Here is a 16,499-nt window from a genome sequence, read left to right on the forward strand (position 1 = left end):
CCATGAGGTTAATTATTCCAACCCCAGAAATTGATGTAACTGATTTTGCTTGTGTAACCTTATTTCATGATTCTGCATCCCAGTCCTGCACCTCAGATGCTGGAGAAACTCCTTCCTCTCACTCCTATCCCCTTTGTCTTTCCAACAAAGATTTTAGTCTAGGGAAAAGATGCATTCCAATACATAAAGAATGCATTATAATGTTTTTTCTTTTTTTTTAAGAGTCAAGTTAATGATGAAAATCCCAACTACACACCTACAAATCTCTGTTAACCTTAAAGAACTATACTGACATTTTGGTCTTTCATGCTAGCACTGCATTAGGATTGAAATAAGCATAATGAGGAACCACTTACCCTCCAAGACACTGGTAATTACACTGACTGCACTTGCTGCCCTTTGTCTCTGAAAGGCCTCGTTAAAGTACTCTACTGACAGATGAGGAGGCAAATGCATCATGCTGCTCTCATCATTTACAGCTGGCTGCTTAAAGAAGTAAACATGATTAGGGAGACACTGCAGGAATAAAATGAAGTAGGATGTGATGATGGGTAACTATGAAAGTTAATAAGAACAATGACACACAGACAAATAAATGGACCTTTTTACAAGGTGTAATAGGTGTTGGGAACGAATGTCTGCTCTTCAGTAATAACGCAGCAGTAAATGGATCCCTCAAGCATGTAACAGCAACAGGGCAAACACAAACCTTGGAAACGAGCGTATGAGGGGAAAGATATTTGTGAAATATTTCAGAAAGTAGTGGAAAAGGAAAAAAAAATAGGGATAAACTGGTAGAAAAGCATCTCTACCCATCTGGGGAACTTACAAAGTTTTTTCATTATGCTAAAGGTGCTGTGAAGGAGGAAGAAATTACAGGTGCTATTAAAATTATTCCCACTTCCTCCCTCCGTGGACAGGGTACGGGATGAAAAGATTCTTTAACGACTTCTAACTCCAGCACTAGGAACTTTCAAAAGCATGTTAGCACATGTTGTTCACAGCAGAAACACAGGGTTTTCAACAAGAACGCTGAAGCAATGTACTCTAGTTTTTTGGAAGTCACATCAGGGTATCAAGACTCACTTTCTACTGACAGTTTACAAACTCCCCACATCAGTATACTTCATTTCCCATTGCTGTTTGCCATTTCACTGAAACTCTTAAGACACTTATGGAGAAGCTGTAATATGAAGTATTACTTAAAATAGTATCTTTTTCTTACCAGATCACCTTTTCCAGGGTCTTCTATCACTGGTGGAAGCATCACTCCTTCAGAAAACACTGGATCCAGACTGTGCACCCTGCTGCTTCCACCTCCCATCACTGAAATCACCCCATTGCAGTCATCTGCGTTAGCCCGCTTGCTGCTCTGCACACAGTTTGGGGTAGCAGGGTGAGAGCTGCGGCTCATTTGACTTTGTATGCTGGAGCGTCTTCCCATCTGCGTTACCGACAGCGACTGACCCTGGATTCCATGTTCCCCAGCACTGCGTGTCTCTTCATCAACAAAATCCGTTCTGGAGTCAACTTCTAAAGCAGGTATTTGGAAATTAAACACACTCCCATGGCTAAGTCTGCGGTTCGCCTGATTTGCATTGGGACCATACATCAGGCCAAGGAAAGACTAAAAGCCCAGGAAAAGGAATAAAGAGAGAATGGCAAAATGTCATAGGGAAAACGCTGGGAAGCAATAAATGTTTAGAGTTTCATAACATTTCCTATTAGGCATTTTAAGTACAAAACTCTTACTAGGTTTAGACTTTTTGGGAAGGATTATGCTTAGATTTTAAAAGGCAGATAATAAAATCCTATCAGCTGTTGCAGCTATTTTTGTGATAGGCTTTATATTTATATTTCATGTAAGAAATTTTAAAAAGAGATTGATGGCACAAAAGCTACATTCTGATAGTCATTCACTTTTTTCTATTTCCCAATGTTATAGAAAATGTATTTTCACTGTTATGTCTTTCCTTCCACACTTAATTTGTAATGCTTTTTGTTCAAATTAATTTTAATATATGATTTTTCCTCATCCCAAAATGTTGTTTGTTTTAAAGACTTAAGAATGATCAGTGTTTGTAATGGGATTTGGTTTGTGCTTTCAAGAAACTTATTTTAGAATTAAAACTGGAAAAGCTGTAAGGATCCCAGGTTCAGACAATAGATTACCAACTTTCGTTGAATGTCTGTGGACTTGGGGAATTGTTCTTCTTCATTATCTTCTATCCCCAGTGACTTATTTCTCTTTTTCCTATTGCTTCTTTCTTTGATTTCTTTGGTAGACAGCAAAGAGGCTTCAAAGGAGCTAATTGACAGGATATCAATTCCTTTCATAGCCAATGACTGAAATTAAAACAAAAACATGGATTACATTTTTGCTGGTTACTTTGAATATAAGCAGAAGATACTTCTGTACTCTGTATTATTTCCTCTTAACAATTTGTGTTTCACAAAACTCATTAAAATCTTCCAATATGTGATAACACTAAAAGAATTTCCCCAACATATGGAGCACTGAACAATTTGCTATTTGCAGTATGCTACATGATCGCATGTATTGGGCCTGCCAGGGGCAAAATAATCACATTGTAAGTCCCATTCCTCCATATGGCAGATTTGCTTACAATAAAAATACTCAGTTTGAAAATAATGGTGTAGAATATATCCTTTTCCCCAAACAAATGTTCAAATGGTATTAAAATTTTGTCTTGTTGGGGATACACATTGTGGTTGATTTTCCTTTCCATACTGAATTCAGGACAGTATTTTACAAAACAGAGAAAATGTGTTTTCTTTTGTTCCAGAATCTTCCAGGTATCTACACGGAACAGTGCAGGGTTTTTATGTGACTGACATCAGAGCACTGAGACTAATGCTTGCAAGGGAATAATTTACATACCTCCTGCTCCTTCTGTAATAATTCCATGGCTTCCCGAAATTTCCTTTCCTTTGCTTCCGTTTCAGCAATAGTGGCCTTGTTCTGGTCTTCATATGCCATTGTTACTACAGCCAGAATCAAGTTGACTAGATAAAATGAGCCCAGAAAGATGACCAGCATGAAGAAGAGTACATACACCTTCCCAGAAGCTCTGAGGGTCTGTAAGTAACACACCCCAGAGATAAAAATTACTATATAAAATACCAAATAGGCTCTCAATGTGTCTCTGAAATTCTTCAGAAGCATTCAGCTTCCTAGACACAATGCTTTAGAAAGTCTAAATGGACATACACCTTCCTTGGTCCTTCTTGCCCCTTCTCCCTCTTCCTATACCATCACCTATGAATCACTGATCATATACCCCATGAGGACAACTGAGGAGCCATTGTATTTTTGAAGGACAATACAGGACCCTTTTAAGCCCTAAATTGTCAAGGTGATAGGGCTCTGGCTGGGAAGCACATCAGCATCCCCTTTCAAGGAGTCGCAGCTTGCTGGATGGGAGAGGGGAGGATGCAGGCATGATGACTTGCAGCTATTGCTTTTATTTGAGGTTTCTTGTCCTCCCTGCACATTTTCTGCTTCAGTTATTGCTCTCCCTGGAGAACTAGTTCTGAATTATACACAAAGTTGGTACCTGCTGGTACAGACGCTCCCACAAGTCCTGGGTCATCAGGCGGAATAAGGAAAGAAAAGCCCAGCCAAATGTATCAAAACTAGTGAAGTCATAATCAGGATTTGGCCCAATTGTCAAGCATGTATAGCCTGGAGGACAGGTCCTAGAAGTAATAATAAAAAGTAGAGATCTCTTAACCATGCAGATCTGAAGGAAAACTTCAGTTTATGTGAGAGATCTGATTATAATTCTGCATTTAATTAGATTGGAAACCAATTTACTATTCCAGTAGTAGTGTTGGCTAGAAAGTGGGATGGAAAAAGCAGCATCCCAACAACAAAGGAAGAAGACAGGCTGAAGTAGACCACCAACCCAGGACAACTCCCTCATAGAATCATAGAATCATAGAATGGTCTGGGTTGGAAGGGACCCCAAGGATCATAGAGTTCCAACCCCCCTGCCACAGGCAGGGACACCAACCTCCAGGCCTGGATCTACACAAGGCCTCATCCCCTGCCCCTCACCAGAGCAGCCACATCACCCTCCTTGCCCAAACCTGCCTTCCAAAATCCCAGTATAGTAGTCCTGAACCTTCACAGAGAGGACAATGTCTACCCTGCATAATATCTGAGATCCTTCATGTTTTCAGTTCTCTCCTACATCAGTGGGGATGAGGAAGACCACCACTTCTAGAAGTTCTTGGAGAAACTGAGACCTGACTGAATAAGCCAGTTGCAGGTTCATGCTTCATTCTCTAAAAGTACTAAATTGTTTGACTGTTTATTGTATGTTTGTTCCTATCTCTGCATTCAATGAAAGGCTGGAATTTCTGCTTTCACCTCTTATGACCAAGTGAATACAGAAACACTGAGGCAGAGAAAACTTCCAAACAAGGAATTTTCATAAGTGCACTTACCCAGCACCAAGACCACATAGCAAAATATCTGAGGTTCCCGGTTTCTTAGCAAAGTGTGCTATAAGAAAAAAGGGAAAAATTAAAAACAAAGCACTTTCTAACCTGAATCCTTTATCCTTTAATATAAATTGTGATGCATAATCAGTGAACTGTAAGTGTATGTGCACACACATACAAATTCCTGTGTAGCAAATACGAAACGAGCAGTAAAGTAGAAGAGAACGGTTTCCCAGGCTCACTGCACTGGGTTGCAAGATACCCTGTCCTCATTTTTAAACATGCAGATGTGTATGCACAAATTTCAGTCCTCAAAAGAGATTAAAAATAAATAATAATATATTATCACGTTAGTCACATCTGCACAAAGGAAATCTAGAATTGGAGAGCACAGGCTCAAGCACAGTCCCTGGTTTTGTAACCATTAGCACAAACTCCGGCACAGTTTTGGCCCATAGCAATTAGCCCTCTCCAAGACAGTTTGCAGACAGAATTTGGAGTTTTGAGGGGGAAAAAAAAGAGTATTTGGTGGTATGGATGTACACCATGCCATGTCATTGCTCTGCTGAGCCTGGCAGCCAGTCCTAACCTAATTAGCTGAGAAATATGGACTTCTCCATTAAGGTGCTGGAGCTGTGCCCCTTTTGACCTCTTCCCTTATTTCTCTTGGCATGAGTTACTCAATGCCTGAGCTAGCAGCAGATTGAAAGCAGTAGCCTTAGTCCTAATAGCTATTTAGCCCCATTAAGATGTGGGTTTATTATCCCAGATGCAAGGGAGGTCTCATGTCTTCCTGGTGCTTCTGAAACTTCAGCTGTGCTCATCAGGTAAGTCATCATGACTCAGAGCCATCAGGAATCTTCAGTATCAGTTGTACCGTACCATGTGAATACGCCATAAAGGAATGAGTCACAGTCTGGGCTAGTTTCCACCCAAATTTTGTTCAGCTCTGCTCCTGCCAGCTGAAAAAAGTTTATTTTAAGAAGATTCTGTGACTGAGCTTCAGAAAATTGTAATCATGTAGCTGAGTTCTGGCAACAGTTTGATGTCTGAGTGGAAACCAGTGATGAATGCCATTCATTCCTCAGATATTAATATTGGGACCGGCACAGTTTATCATTGTTGGCAACATGGACAGTGGGATTGAGCACACCCTCAGCAAATTTTCCAGCAACACCAAGCTGTGTGGTGTTGTAGACATGCTGGAGGGAAGGGATGCCATCCACAGGGACCTGGACAAGCCTCTTGAAGTTCGACAACACCAAGTGCAAGGTTCTGCACGTGTGTCAGGGCAATCCCAAGCACAGATACAGGCTGGGAGAAGAATGGATTAAGAGGAGACCTTTAAACAGCCTGCCAGTACCTAGAGGGGCTACAGAAATGCTGGGGGGGGGGGGGGACTGGTTGCAAGAGCAGGGAGTGACAGAACAAGGGGGAATGGCTTTAAACTAGAAGAGAGAAGATTTAGATTAGCTATTTAGAAGAAATACTTCCCTGTGAGGGTGGTGACACCCTGTCACAGATTGCCCAGAGAAGCTGTGGCTCCCCTGGATCCCTGGCAGGGTTCAAGAGCGGGTTGGATGGGGCTTTGGGCAACCTGGGCTAGTGGAGGATGTCCCAACCCATGGCAGGGAGTGGAACTGGATGGGCTTTCAGGTCCCTTCCAAACCAAACCAGCCAGTGATCCTATGATTCTACAATTCTCCATGTTGGAGATGGGAACTGCCCACAAAGTCAGGACCAAAGAAGCCCATAAGAAAATATTAAAAAAAAATCTTTTAATAAAACACTGGGCTTATAGCTCTGAAAGTCCTAAATCCTGTAGGAAAGTCATTTATCTGTCGTTAAACCAGTCAGGACCCCTTTTTCCTTTTGCCATCACTGCAAATCACTCTGCACACAAGATATATGGCACAGTACATGAACAAGATAAAGCCTGTGAAACCACACAGATTTTGAAGTTCTTGATCCCTACTTTCTCTGGGCCAATGCCTTTATACAACCCCAATGTTCTGCATTTAAAAAATAATTATAAAAAATAAAAATGCTTTTGTTTCCTGTTTCTTCAGCACAGAAAATCAGTATTTCTAGTCAAATACTAACCATCCATGGTCTCTTGTGTGCTACTCTAGTTACTGCCTGGTTTCTTTTTATGTTTACTTTAAGTTATGATTTTTTCCAGCACTCTGTACATGTAAATGACTTGGTTCTTACGTATGTGTGGGGTTTTTTGGTAGGCTCAGGAATTTCTTGCAAGAAGTTTTTCCTCAAAAATCTTTTATACAAAGGCTGTCTGCCCCTTGACTATGAAGTTATTAAAGAAAACCTGTCTGAAGAAATCTTCCACACAGAGTATATACACACAGGAAGCCTGTGTGGCTTTTTGATGTGCTTCAACATTATGCCTGGGAGAATCTTTTTCTCCTATATGACTGCTGCTATGTCTGAACTCACTGGGGGAGATACTTTCTGGTGATGAAGCTTTCTTCATATTTCTGGCAGAGGCATTGTTTACTCTGAGTGTATTTTTTCATGTATATTGAGCCTTTCCCTTTAGCACAGGGCTTTTCCTTTCTGGATTGCATCTTACAGCTGCTGCAGTGCATTTTCAGATCTCAGCTCTACTCTCCCCCCATAGAGCCTCAGTCAAAATGGACACATGAAAGATTAGACATATATACATTATACATGTATACATATATACATTAGACATAATATACATAGAATGTGAAGAAGAAAACAGCTTTGGCTTTTAAACAAATTCCTCTGTTTCAAGCTGAAGAGTAATTTGCTGGGCAGCAAAATGAAGATGTACAGACTCTTCAGCGTGTAGTAAAAAGTAAACTTCAGGGAATTGCAGCAGCAGATGAGCTCATGCATATTTCAGTTATTGTCATATCATTCTGGGAAACAGAGCTGGAGGTTACTGGAAAATTTGGGAGCGCTCTTTCTTACAATGAAGGGAAGGGGTGCATTCCTGGATGCTTGTGAGCTACTCGGGCAATCTGAAGGCCATTATCAGGTAGTTACTCATCAGAATGTAAGTCATCAAAACATCAATATCATTTACAGCAATGGTTGCACATGCATGCACAGGTGTCTGTACTATTGTCTAAAAAAGAACAAAGGAGGAAAACTAAAAATTACCTGTGTCATTAGCAAACATTTCATAGGATTCCCATGTTTTGTTATGGACAAAGTCAATCAACTCACTAGAGTTCCTGATACACTTTTGTCTTAGATTGCCCTTAAAAAGCTGAAGGCCTATGAGGGCAAAGACACTCAGGCAGAAAAGAGTCAGGATCATCACATTGGCCAGTTTCTTAACAGACTGGATAAGTGCCCCTACAATGATCTTGAGTCCTAGGAAGACAACATACAAAGGAAGAAAAAAAAAGAAAAAAAAAAAAAGAAATTTTAACTAAGTTAAAACGATGTAGAGCAACCAAAGTACCAAAATAACTGCATAATATGTGGCAAATATGTTTGCAATACAGGTATTGTTTGGATGAGAGAGTAATTAATATGATAAAGTAATTAAGTTTTTCCAATACTGATGCTCTATGAAGAATCTGGAATCACTGGAAACAATAATAAATGTGATGAAAAAGACCAGAAAGGGAAGATGAGGCAACCTACCGGTTCTTAATTAATATTTATACATGAGAAAAAAATTAACTTACTTGGTAACTAAGGGAAAGGTAAAAGATAAGGTGTTTTCCCAGAAACAGTCATTAAAAATAAAGATCATTAAAAATAAAGTCCATTCAGTCATTAGAGGAATTTCTGTTCAACCCTAACACATAGATCAGCTAGAAGAACATTTGTAAACCTGACGTCATAAAGTGTTTTAAAAAAATCTTTAAAAGCATAATGAAAATAAGTTGGTTTCCAATACTTGATTTATTCTAGTTAGACTAGGAGGGCTGAGACACTATTTACGTCCACAAATTCAGTTGTGGCTGTAACAAATAAAAGATATAGAGGGAAAAAAGAAAAAAAAAGAAAAAAAAAAGGGCAAACACCAACATTTTGAGTTGAAGTAGAGAATCAACTGTAAGTAGCAGAAAATATTCAGCAAATAGAGTTTCTTACCTGGGACTACCGAAATGGTTTTTAAAGCTCTCAGAACCCTGAAAGTCCGAAGGACTGACACACTCCCAAATTTACTGAATGCTCCCACATACCTGTAAAGTCAGGGTATGATGTCAAGCGGTTGAATGAGGTAAACAGGGCAACTATTTTACAGTGGTCATTCTTAACTGTTAATCCTTCTTTAGCCTATTTTAATTATTAATAAAGAAGGTATCAAGGATCTGTCTGCAGACAATTAAAAAAGATACCCAATTCTTAATTATTAGAGCTTCCTTATGAGGGAGCTCTTGGCTTGTACACAACTGCTCTTATGTTAGCATCTTAAAATACTATGTATTCAAAATACCAACAAAGATAACACTCAAAATGTTCCATGTCAGGCTAAAACGCCAGCTGAACCAGTTTGATCCTTGCTTCTGTGACTGAACCTAACCAGTAGAAAACCTTTCTAATTCTGCAAACTGAAGCTCAAACTCTGATTTTTGGATATAAAGAGCCTGAGTTTGCTCCACTGTCTCAGTATCTGTACACATTGCTCTATTTTCAAACTTACACAGGATCAATATGTTTGTGTTCAACAGCCCACCTATTACATCTCACTGACTGAAATGCATCCGTTTACATACGCTCACCACAGAGTATATCTTGCTCTGCAGAGCTCTGTATCCCTCTTGAAAGACTAACACATTCTTATACAGGGATTCTAATGTCCTAGGCAGTTTGGGATGCAATTAGGACCCATTGGGGCTTTTTGTACTACAGACAGCCTTCTGCAGCACGGCAGCAAGAGCTTCAAATACAGAGCTCGAGCGCAGGTAATCCATATTTTATACGTTCCCACTTACGCCATAACGATAACACTGAAATCCAACCAGTTCCAGGGATCTCGAAGGAAAGTGAATTCATTTAGGCAGAATCCTCTTGCCAATATTTTTATCAATGATTCAAAAGTGTAAATGCCAGTAAAAGTAAATCTACGGAAGGGAGAAAAGTGCCAAAGGAAAACAGCAATATTAACAATTAACAGAAGAGGCAGAGTCAGTCTATTTACTGTCTAGGACAACAAACAAAGTCAATGCTGCAGAGAAGTGATGGAAGGACTGCTGTTGATTTCAGTGTATTCTATCAGCATCTCACTCATATGGAGTCTGAGACAGTATCTGACTGCAATCTGAGCATGGCTATTCAGGTGGACACCTGTTGTGTGGGTTTTGGCATTCAACAATTTTTTCTGAACTCTTTCATGTGAATCCCAATAATTTAGGAAACACAAACCTCCTAGCTGCTTGCTAAAATAAAGATGGACATTTGTCTCTGCCTCTGGATTCAAGTGGACAAGTGTACGTGTGATACCCTGTGCGTTATTTACTTCGAGCACACAGCATCCATTTCTGTGCAGAATGTTTAAAACACTTAGAGAATTACAGGAGTACAGGATTTTCAATTTAAGAAGGCAATTATTCTTATTAATGGAAAATTATCAGTGAAAGCTCTTCTGTACTTATTGAGTGCACTTATCATTTAAGCAAGAGAGAGATCTCCCTACAGAATTCAAAAGGCATTCATCTGGTAGTCAGCAAATGCAATAAGAAATTATATGGATGTAGTACTTCCCTTTTCATTTGGAAAGAAGTATTCTGAGATTATTATTGAAATGCATTTCAACAGTAGTTTTGATGCCAACAGCGGATACAACTCTTATCTAACCTTTATGCCTTCATAATTAGAGAAGTATCCCAGCATCTTCTGGAGATGTGTGGATTAATGCCATGCAGACCCTTATTCCTGCTTGCATGAGGACTTGCCATTCCCAGATATTTCATGTGTCATGTAACATGAGATAGTCAGAAACAATTTCAGAGCTCTTTTTAAAACTAAGTATTTGGGAATCTTTTCCTTAGATTTAGGTGTTAGAGTTATCAGGGTTCATGCTCTAATATTTTTATGTCATGCTGAAAATATGAGAGCTGAAATATTCTTTAAAAAAAACCCCACAAAACATGGGATTATTCATTTTAAATGAGACTACAAAGGCATGGATTATGGTGATTTAACGCTGCAAGTATTGGCAGCGCTGAAGATAAGAGCTTTGCTTTCTAACAGCATCCTGCAGGCCAGGAGCTTCTGACAGAACATTTTATTAGAGCAAAACTCAGCATTTCAATATTAATAAAAGCAATTTTAAGAGACAGCAGCTGTTGATGTGCTTCATCACTGTCAGCAACAATGGGAAATGTGTCTGGATACAGAGCAAATAATTACTGAGTAACTTCAGCAAGTGGAGTAACAAACGAGCAGGACAGACATGAAGCAGAACTTAATCTACACTTACTGTCTCTTATAACAAGACAATTATTGTAGATACCGATTTAAAGACAAAAATTATCCCTCAAAGCAAAAAAAAAAAGAAAAAGAAACAAAAGACAAAATCCCAACAGAAGCAACTTTCCTTCAAAGTCCCCCATTAACTGTCTTGACTGAAGGCTGTAAGACAAGTCTCAATAATCCAGAATGAAAAAGCATACATACCCACAGATACTTACTCAATATACGTGTTCCTCAAAGGAGATTCAGAAGCCTTAGAGGACTCAGTCAGAGCCATGAATACACAATTAGTTAAAATAGTGCACATGATAAACAGAGTGAATAACGTAAGTCATGGGAGTGAAGGCAAAGAATATGCACTGATTCAGAAATGTAACTAGATATTCTATGTCATAGGTGCAGTATCTGGTTTTGAGTTTAAAGCACACATGAGAAATGCAGGTGTATTTGGAGGTTTCATGCCATATTAGATGTCAACACACTACCATTGTGATTCATGATGTCTGGACTTCTCTAGGGGCTGCTGCTCTAAGAATTGCAAACTTGACAAAAGGATTCTCCACCCCTCAAAGAGTGGGAGGAAGGATAGGGTTTTAGTTTCATTTTATAGTATATAAGTTAAAAAGTTGCCCAAGGTCACACAGGTGAAGCCCAAACCTGGCTCTAAGTCTGCAGAACTATTCTCTTCTGAAAGGTGAAGTGTGCCAGGATGCTTGCAGGTGTCTCACAGGACTCTAGATGCCCAAGTTTAGACAACTCTTGGGCTGCCCAGTTGCTCTCTGGGACCTACTGACTAGAGGGAACGAACAGGAACATGAGCATCTGGCTGTGTAGACACCTAAATTTAAGCACCTGGCTCTGGATCTGAATCTCATGCTTTGTGTCATACTACACGGTTTAGCAATGGAGGAGGTAGATGTGCATGGGAAAAACATCTAGCCTTTCCATCCTTCATCTTCTTCAGCCCCACAAAAAACTCTCCTAGCTTTAGCTACGACCAGTAGTGTTGAAATGCCAATGTCAGCCAACTTTCTGCTGGTGGAAAACCTCCCATCAAAAGCATCACTCCTCCAGGGATGTCTGTATCCTGCTATGACAACATCCACAGACCCATTGCATCTAATTCGGCATCACACAGCCAGGAGATGGCTGGAAGCCTAAAATCCACCCAGGGACACCACAAACTCTGCACTGAGCCTGAGTCAGCCCCAGGCAACAGCGTTACTGCTCTGGTCTCATTCCCCAGTGCCAAACTGGAGCAATATACTAGCGATTACTGGAAATTTGATGTATCAGGTGGGATCTATATTACCCTTAAATTCCAAAGACATTCCCTGAAACATCATCCCTGAAACCTTTCGCTTTCATATACCAAAGATGTAATTTTTCTTGTCTGCAAAGGAACTAAGTTGGTATATTTTTCTCTCTGTGCATTTTCATACATGTGCTTGTCTGTCTCACTCTTTTTGTCTTCCAATTGGCCAAAGGTTGATCAACTTTGACACGAGTTTAATTCCTGCAGCTTAGGTAATCAGAAGATGAGAAAGAAGATTGAGTCCTTATTAGACTTCTCAGAGAAAGAATCCATCATGAGACACTTGTTTATGAAACATCAGCTAACTGATCATTCTCCAAACACAAATCTGTGGAAAATTAGGCTTCAAAACCCCCAGGAGTCACCAAATATATTTCTAATTAGCATAAAAGCACCAAGACAATAATAATTTCAAAGTTAAATTCATAACTAGAAGTCATCTGGAGTGAGGAAAAGACTAGATTCATTCAAAGGTCTAAAAAATAAAAGCACAAGATTATGTAGGTTTTTGCAAAAAAAGAGAGCAACTGGAGTCAATTAAAGGATATGAATGTACTAAAATTTTAATTGCTGTTCTTCGGATTGGGTGGAAAGGACTGAGGATCCATAAGGCACGTGTAGCAGTAAATCTGAAGATGGTTTTCTGTTTGTTTAGCACTATAAAAACCTTTAAAGAAAAAAAGAAAAAATGTTCAGGCAGTTGAACAGAGGACTTATTTTTGTACTATATCCTGTTGTGTCACAGATGAGCAAGAGCTTCATTGTAACTGTAATCTGTTAATTTAAATGGGACAACTCTTTGTAATACTTGGCTACTCTCTCATCATAAACTGATGAAAGAGCTAATACCCATTAACTGTCAAGCTGCAAAAAAATCTTCAGCATCACCTTCTTTTTTGAACCTTAGGACATGCAAAGAGTTGTGCTCAGAACTAATCTTGTTTATGACCATTCCCTTAAAATAAATGGAACCACTCACTGAGTAAAGACATACAGAGGTAGAAGGAAGAATTGTAGCCTTTACCATTATTTGCTATTGCTGATAGTGATCCCCTAGCTCTAAGACTGCAGACATTACTTCGAAGTAGTAACCATTTCTCAAGCAATAAGAATAATTTCCCATGGATTAGTTCCCATTTCTCTGGTCTTTATTGAAAATCATATTCTTCGATACTTCATGACTAAAATATAGAGCTTGAATAAGTACGTTTTAAGCATTCATCAGCAAATGATTTAAAATCATTTTCATGCTTAGATGATAATTTATTATACATGTAAGTGAAGCAAAAGCATTGAGATGGAGAGGTACACACTGTTTCAAACCATGGAATTTAGAAAAAATTATAAAATTATTGTAATTTCTTGTAGACTTGACTCAAAACTCCCTTTTCTTCCTTTATCCATTTTATTTCTTCTGCTTCCATTCTGATTCAAATGTTAATCAAGTTCATATTATTTAATTCCTATAATTCAAAATTAAGCTTTTATAAAGAAGATTACAGAATTTCATTCAGCTGTGCCAACTGCCTGCATTATTATAAGCTAGAAAGATGATAGGTTTTCCAAAGGGATGTGAGAAAATCTGTTTGATCATTCACATAAACACTTCTTAGCAACACAATAAAAGAAATTAAAATCCCAACATCTTGGTTGGCTCTAACCTTATGATCTTTGTAGTACGGATCGAGATCCTCCAGTGGCTCCCCAATGAGTTCTGGAGGAGGATTTCCATAGAGAGCTGGTAACTTCTGGAAAGCTTTTAGGTCAAGTTGAGGACGTGGTTTCTCCTCAGGTTTATGGTCTATAGTATTTCTTCGACAGTTCTTCTTGGCAGCAATTCTCTTTTCAATAGCAGCTAAGGATTCGTAAGTGAACTTACGAAAGTTGTCGGTACCAAGTAGTAAGAACTCGGCCATTGTTCATTCTTTTCCTGTCACTAATTCTATCCAAATAACAGAAACAAGGAGAAAGGAAGTCAAGTAACTCTGAAACATCTAATTTATGAAAATTAAACAACTGTTTGCCTATGCATGGCTAATAACATCACATGAGTTTCTAAAAAGAGAAATCCCTTTATCAATAATATGATTATATTATCAATAACATTTTTAGCAAGTTATCTGTTCAGTTTTTGGTTTTTTCAAAATTATGCGTAGCTGATAGGATGTGGATAGACCTCTATAAACTTAGGAGAGTATTTAGAGCACCTCATTTAAGACACCTGTTATCCTAAATGCTCTTGATCTGTTGTTCAAAGTTACTGGGTTAAGCCAATATTTGGAAAAGGTACAGTAAACCCCATCAAACTGCAACAACATCAAATATGTGGAAGCTGTGTCTGCAAGGGAAGGATCAAGTACTAAATTAATTAGTGCAGATGTAAATACTCAGATGGATAACCCATCCTGGTGGTGCCAGCACAGGAATAAACAGTGTTCCAGGAGCAGAAGATTTAATTCATGATCCATACAGCCAGTACTGACACTGTGGACAAAAACATTTGATCTGACAAGTATCAAGCAGAAAGTTTATTATTTATGTCTGCTTGTCAGAATCAAAAAAGTGAGATTATGCTAGAAAAATCCTTTACATTATTTAATGGAGAATTATTGTCAAGTATTAGAAAGGATCCATTCAACTAAATACTGCCTGAGTCCCGACTTTGGCAGTACAGTGAACCCAACTTTCTACCTTAACACTGTGAAAAGCTTCAAAGGAAGCCCATGAAATGCCCATATATTGACAGTGAAAAAGAATTAAGGAGTACACAGAGTTAGACGATCCAGACCTGGATCCTTGTTCTAAACTCACACAAAGGCTCTATAAAGAAATTTCTATAAGATTCTTTCTTTGATTATGACATCTAGGAAGACACTGCTGCATTGTTACTGAGTCACAAAGCTGCTGATCCAGTGCAGTCCCACCTGAAGATTGTGAAATGATCCCATCTGATTAAAGATTTAACCCAAGATGGATCACTGCTGAGTCTTTGTGGAAGAAGATCACGAGGGGCACACATCCAGAAGCTGCCATCACCAGTTCAATGTGCCCTTCGAAGCTGATTTCATAACTAGCTCAATCAATTTCATAACAGAGCTTAACCTTAAAAAGTTTAAGCTGTCCTTGCTGGACAACTGTCAGATGACCATCGCTTGCACCTTTCCTTTCCAGGCACTATATACAATATCCCTCAAAATCACAAAGTCTGAATCAAGAGGTTTTGTTTTACTGAAAACAGTTTTACCACCTGTGTGCTGACTCCCCGTATCTTCCCCTGCTGTGTAATGCCATTTCACTTCTCCCCAGACACAACATGAATTCAGTTGCCTTCACATTGCTGAACTGTAGAAAACCACTGCCATGAGAACAACTGCTGGACAGTGACAAGCTAACTGCAGTAAAATCTCTTCATTTTTGCAGTCTGTCTGCCTCTCCCATTAGATAAACATACAAAATTATAAATATGAAATGTAACTCTTCCTTCCAGAACAAAAATAGCAATATTTCTAGAAGAGAAATAGGCCATGCTGGCAAAAATACCAATTATTTACGCTTTTCAAGATCAACTAACAGTCTGGAAACTGTGTGCAGTACTATAGTAAAAATATAAATGATAACATCCATTCCCAAGTTTTCAAGTCTTCAGCTAGCCAAAGTGGCATTTGTTTTGTTGATGCTGAGAGTAATTTAGATGTTGTGGTATCAGTAATGAGAGCTGTGAATGATGCATGAAATGACACAATTTCTGTGCAATGCACAGAGGGAATACAATAATTACTTTATTCTGCCTTGTGCCAAATCATCCAAACATCCCTTCACACAGCATTTCCATAAAATTCTACCGGATCTCAAAAGTTCATCATTAAAATTCTGGATTTTCTGCAGATTTTTTTGTGGTTTTCTCTCTTCCCTTCCATGAAACAATCTGTCAAATCCCAGAAATTTTAATTGTCACACCATTGTGCCTGAAGACTATTAGAAGGTGGAGCAAAATCTAGGAAGATAAGATGTTGCTGGCTAAAGCCAAGTATGGGGAAAAAGAAGGAAGCATAAGGTCATGTAGTCTACGGCTGGTACTAAGGACCAGGAAGAGGAGTCTTTTGTGATGGTTTTATAAACTGCCCCACAGATGAACAAAAAGTAAGGGAAGGAAATAAAGTCAGTATCAGTAGTAAAATTTCCATTGGTAACAGCTGCAAGCCATGAAGTAGGAGGCTAAAGTACGCTTCTCATTCATGGGTAATTCTGAGCTACTCAGCCTGGTCCTGGATAAAATCTAATTATTATTAAAAAT

At 38.9% G+C, this 16,499-nt stretch overlaps 1 protein-coding gene across 1 annotated transcript in view; it reads right to left on the reverse strand.

Annotated features, from left to right (window-relative positions):
• Nucleotides 1-14,121, reverse strand: part of LOC311189119 (sodium channel protein type 5 subunit alpha-like) — a gene marked incomplete at both ends in the record, with an annotated part of 31,375 nt that extends 17,254 nt beyond the window's left edge. Inside the window, 12 exons of the mRNA XM_084260699.1 lie at nucleotides 357-486; nucleotides 1,226-1,627; nucleotides 2,173-2,346; nucleotides 2,903-3,100; nucleotides 3,579-3,720; nucleotides 4,474-4,531; nucleotides 7,618-7,833; nucleotides 8,566-8,657; nucleotides 9,411-9,539; nucleotides 11,109-11,216; nucleotides 12,754-12,872; nucleotides 13,867-14,121. Of these exons, the coding sequence (XP_084116825.1) occupies nucleotides 357-486; nucleotides 1,226-1,627; nucleotides 2,173-2,346; nucleotides 2,903-3,100; nucleotides 3,579-3,720; nucleotides 4,474-4,531; nucleotides 7,618-7,833; nucleotides 8,566-8,657; nucleotides 9,411-9,539; nucleotides 11,109-11,216; nucleotides 12,754-12,872; nucleotides 13,867-14,121 (2,023 nt within the window). The remainder of the gene's footprint in view (nucleotides 1-356; nucleotides 487-1,225; nucleotides 1,628-2,172; nucleotides 2,347-2,902; nucleotides 3,101-3,578; nucleotides 3,721-4,473; nucleotides 4,532-7,617; nucleotides 7,834-8,565; nucleotides 8,658-9,410; nucleotides 9,540-11,108; nucleotides 11,217-12,753; nucleotides 12,873-13,866) is intronic.
• Between the last annotated feature and the right edge of the window lie 2,378 nt (nucleotides 14,122-16,499).

This window comes from Gallinula chloropus, assembly GCF_964237585.1.
Source record: "Gallinula chloropus genome assembly, chromosome: 2".
NCBI lineage: Eukaryota > Metazoa > Chordata > Aves > Gruiformes > Rallidae > Gallinula > Gallinula chloropus.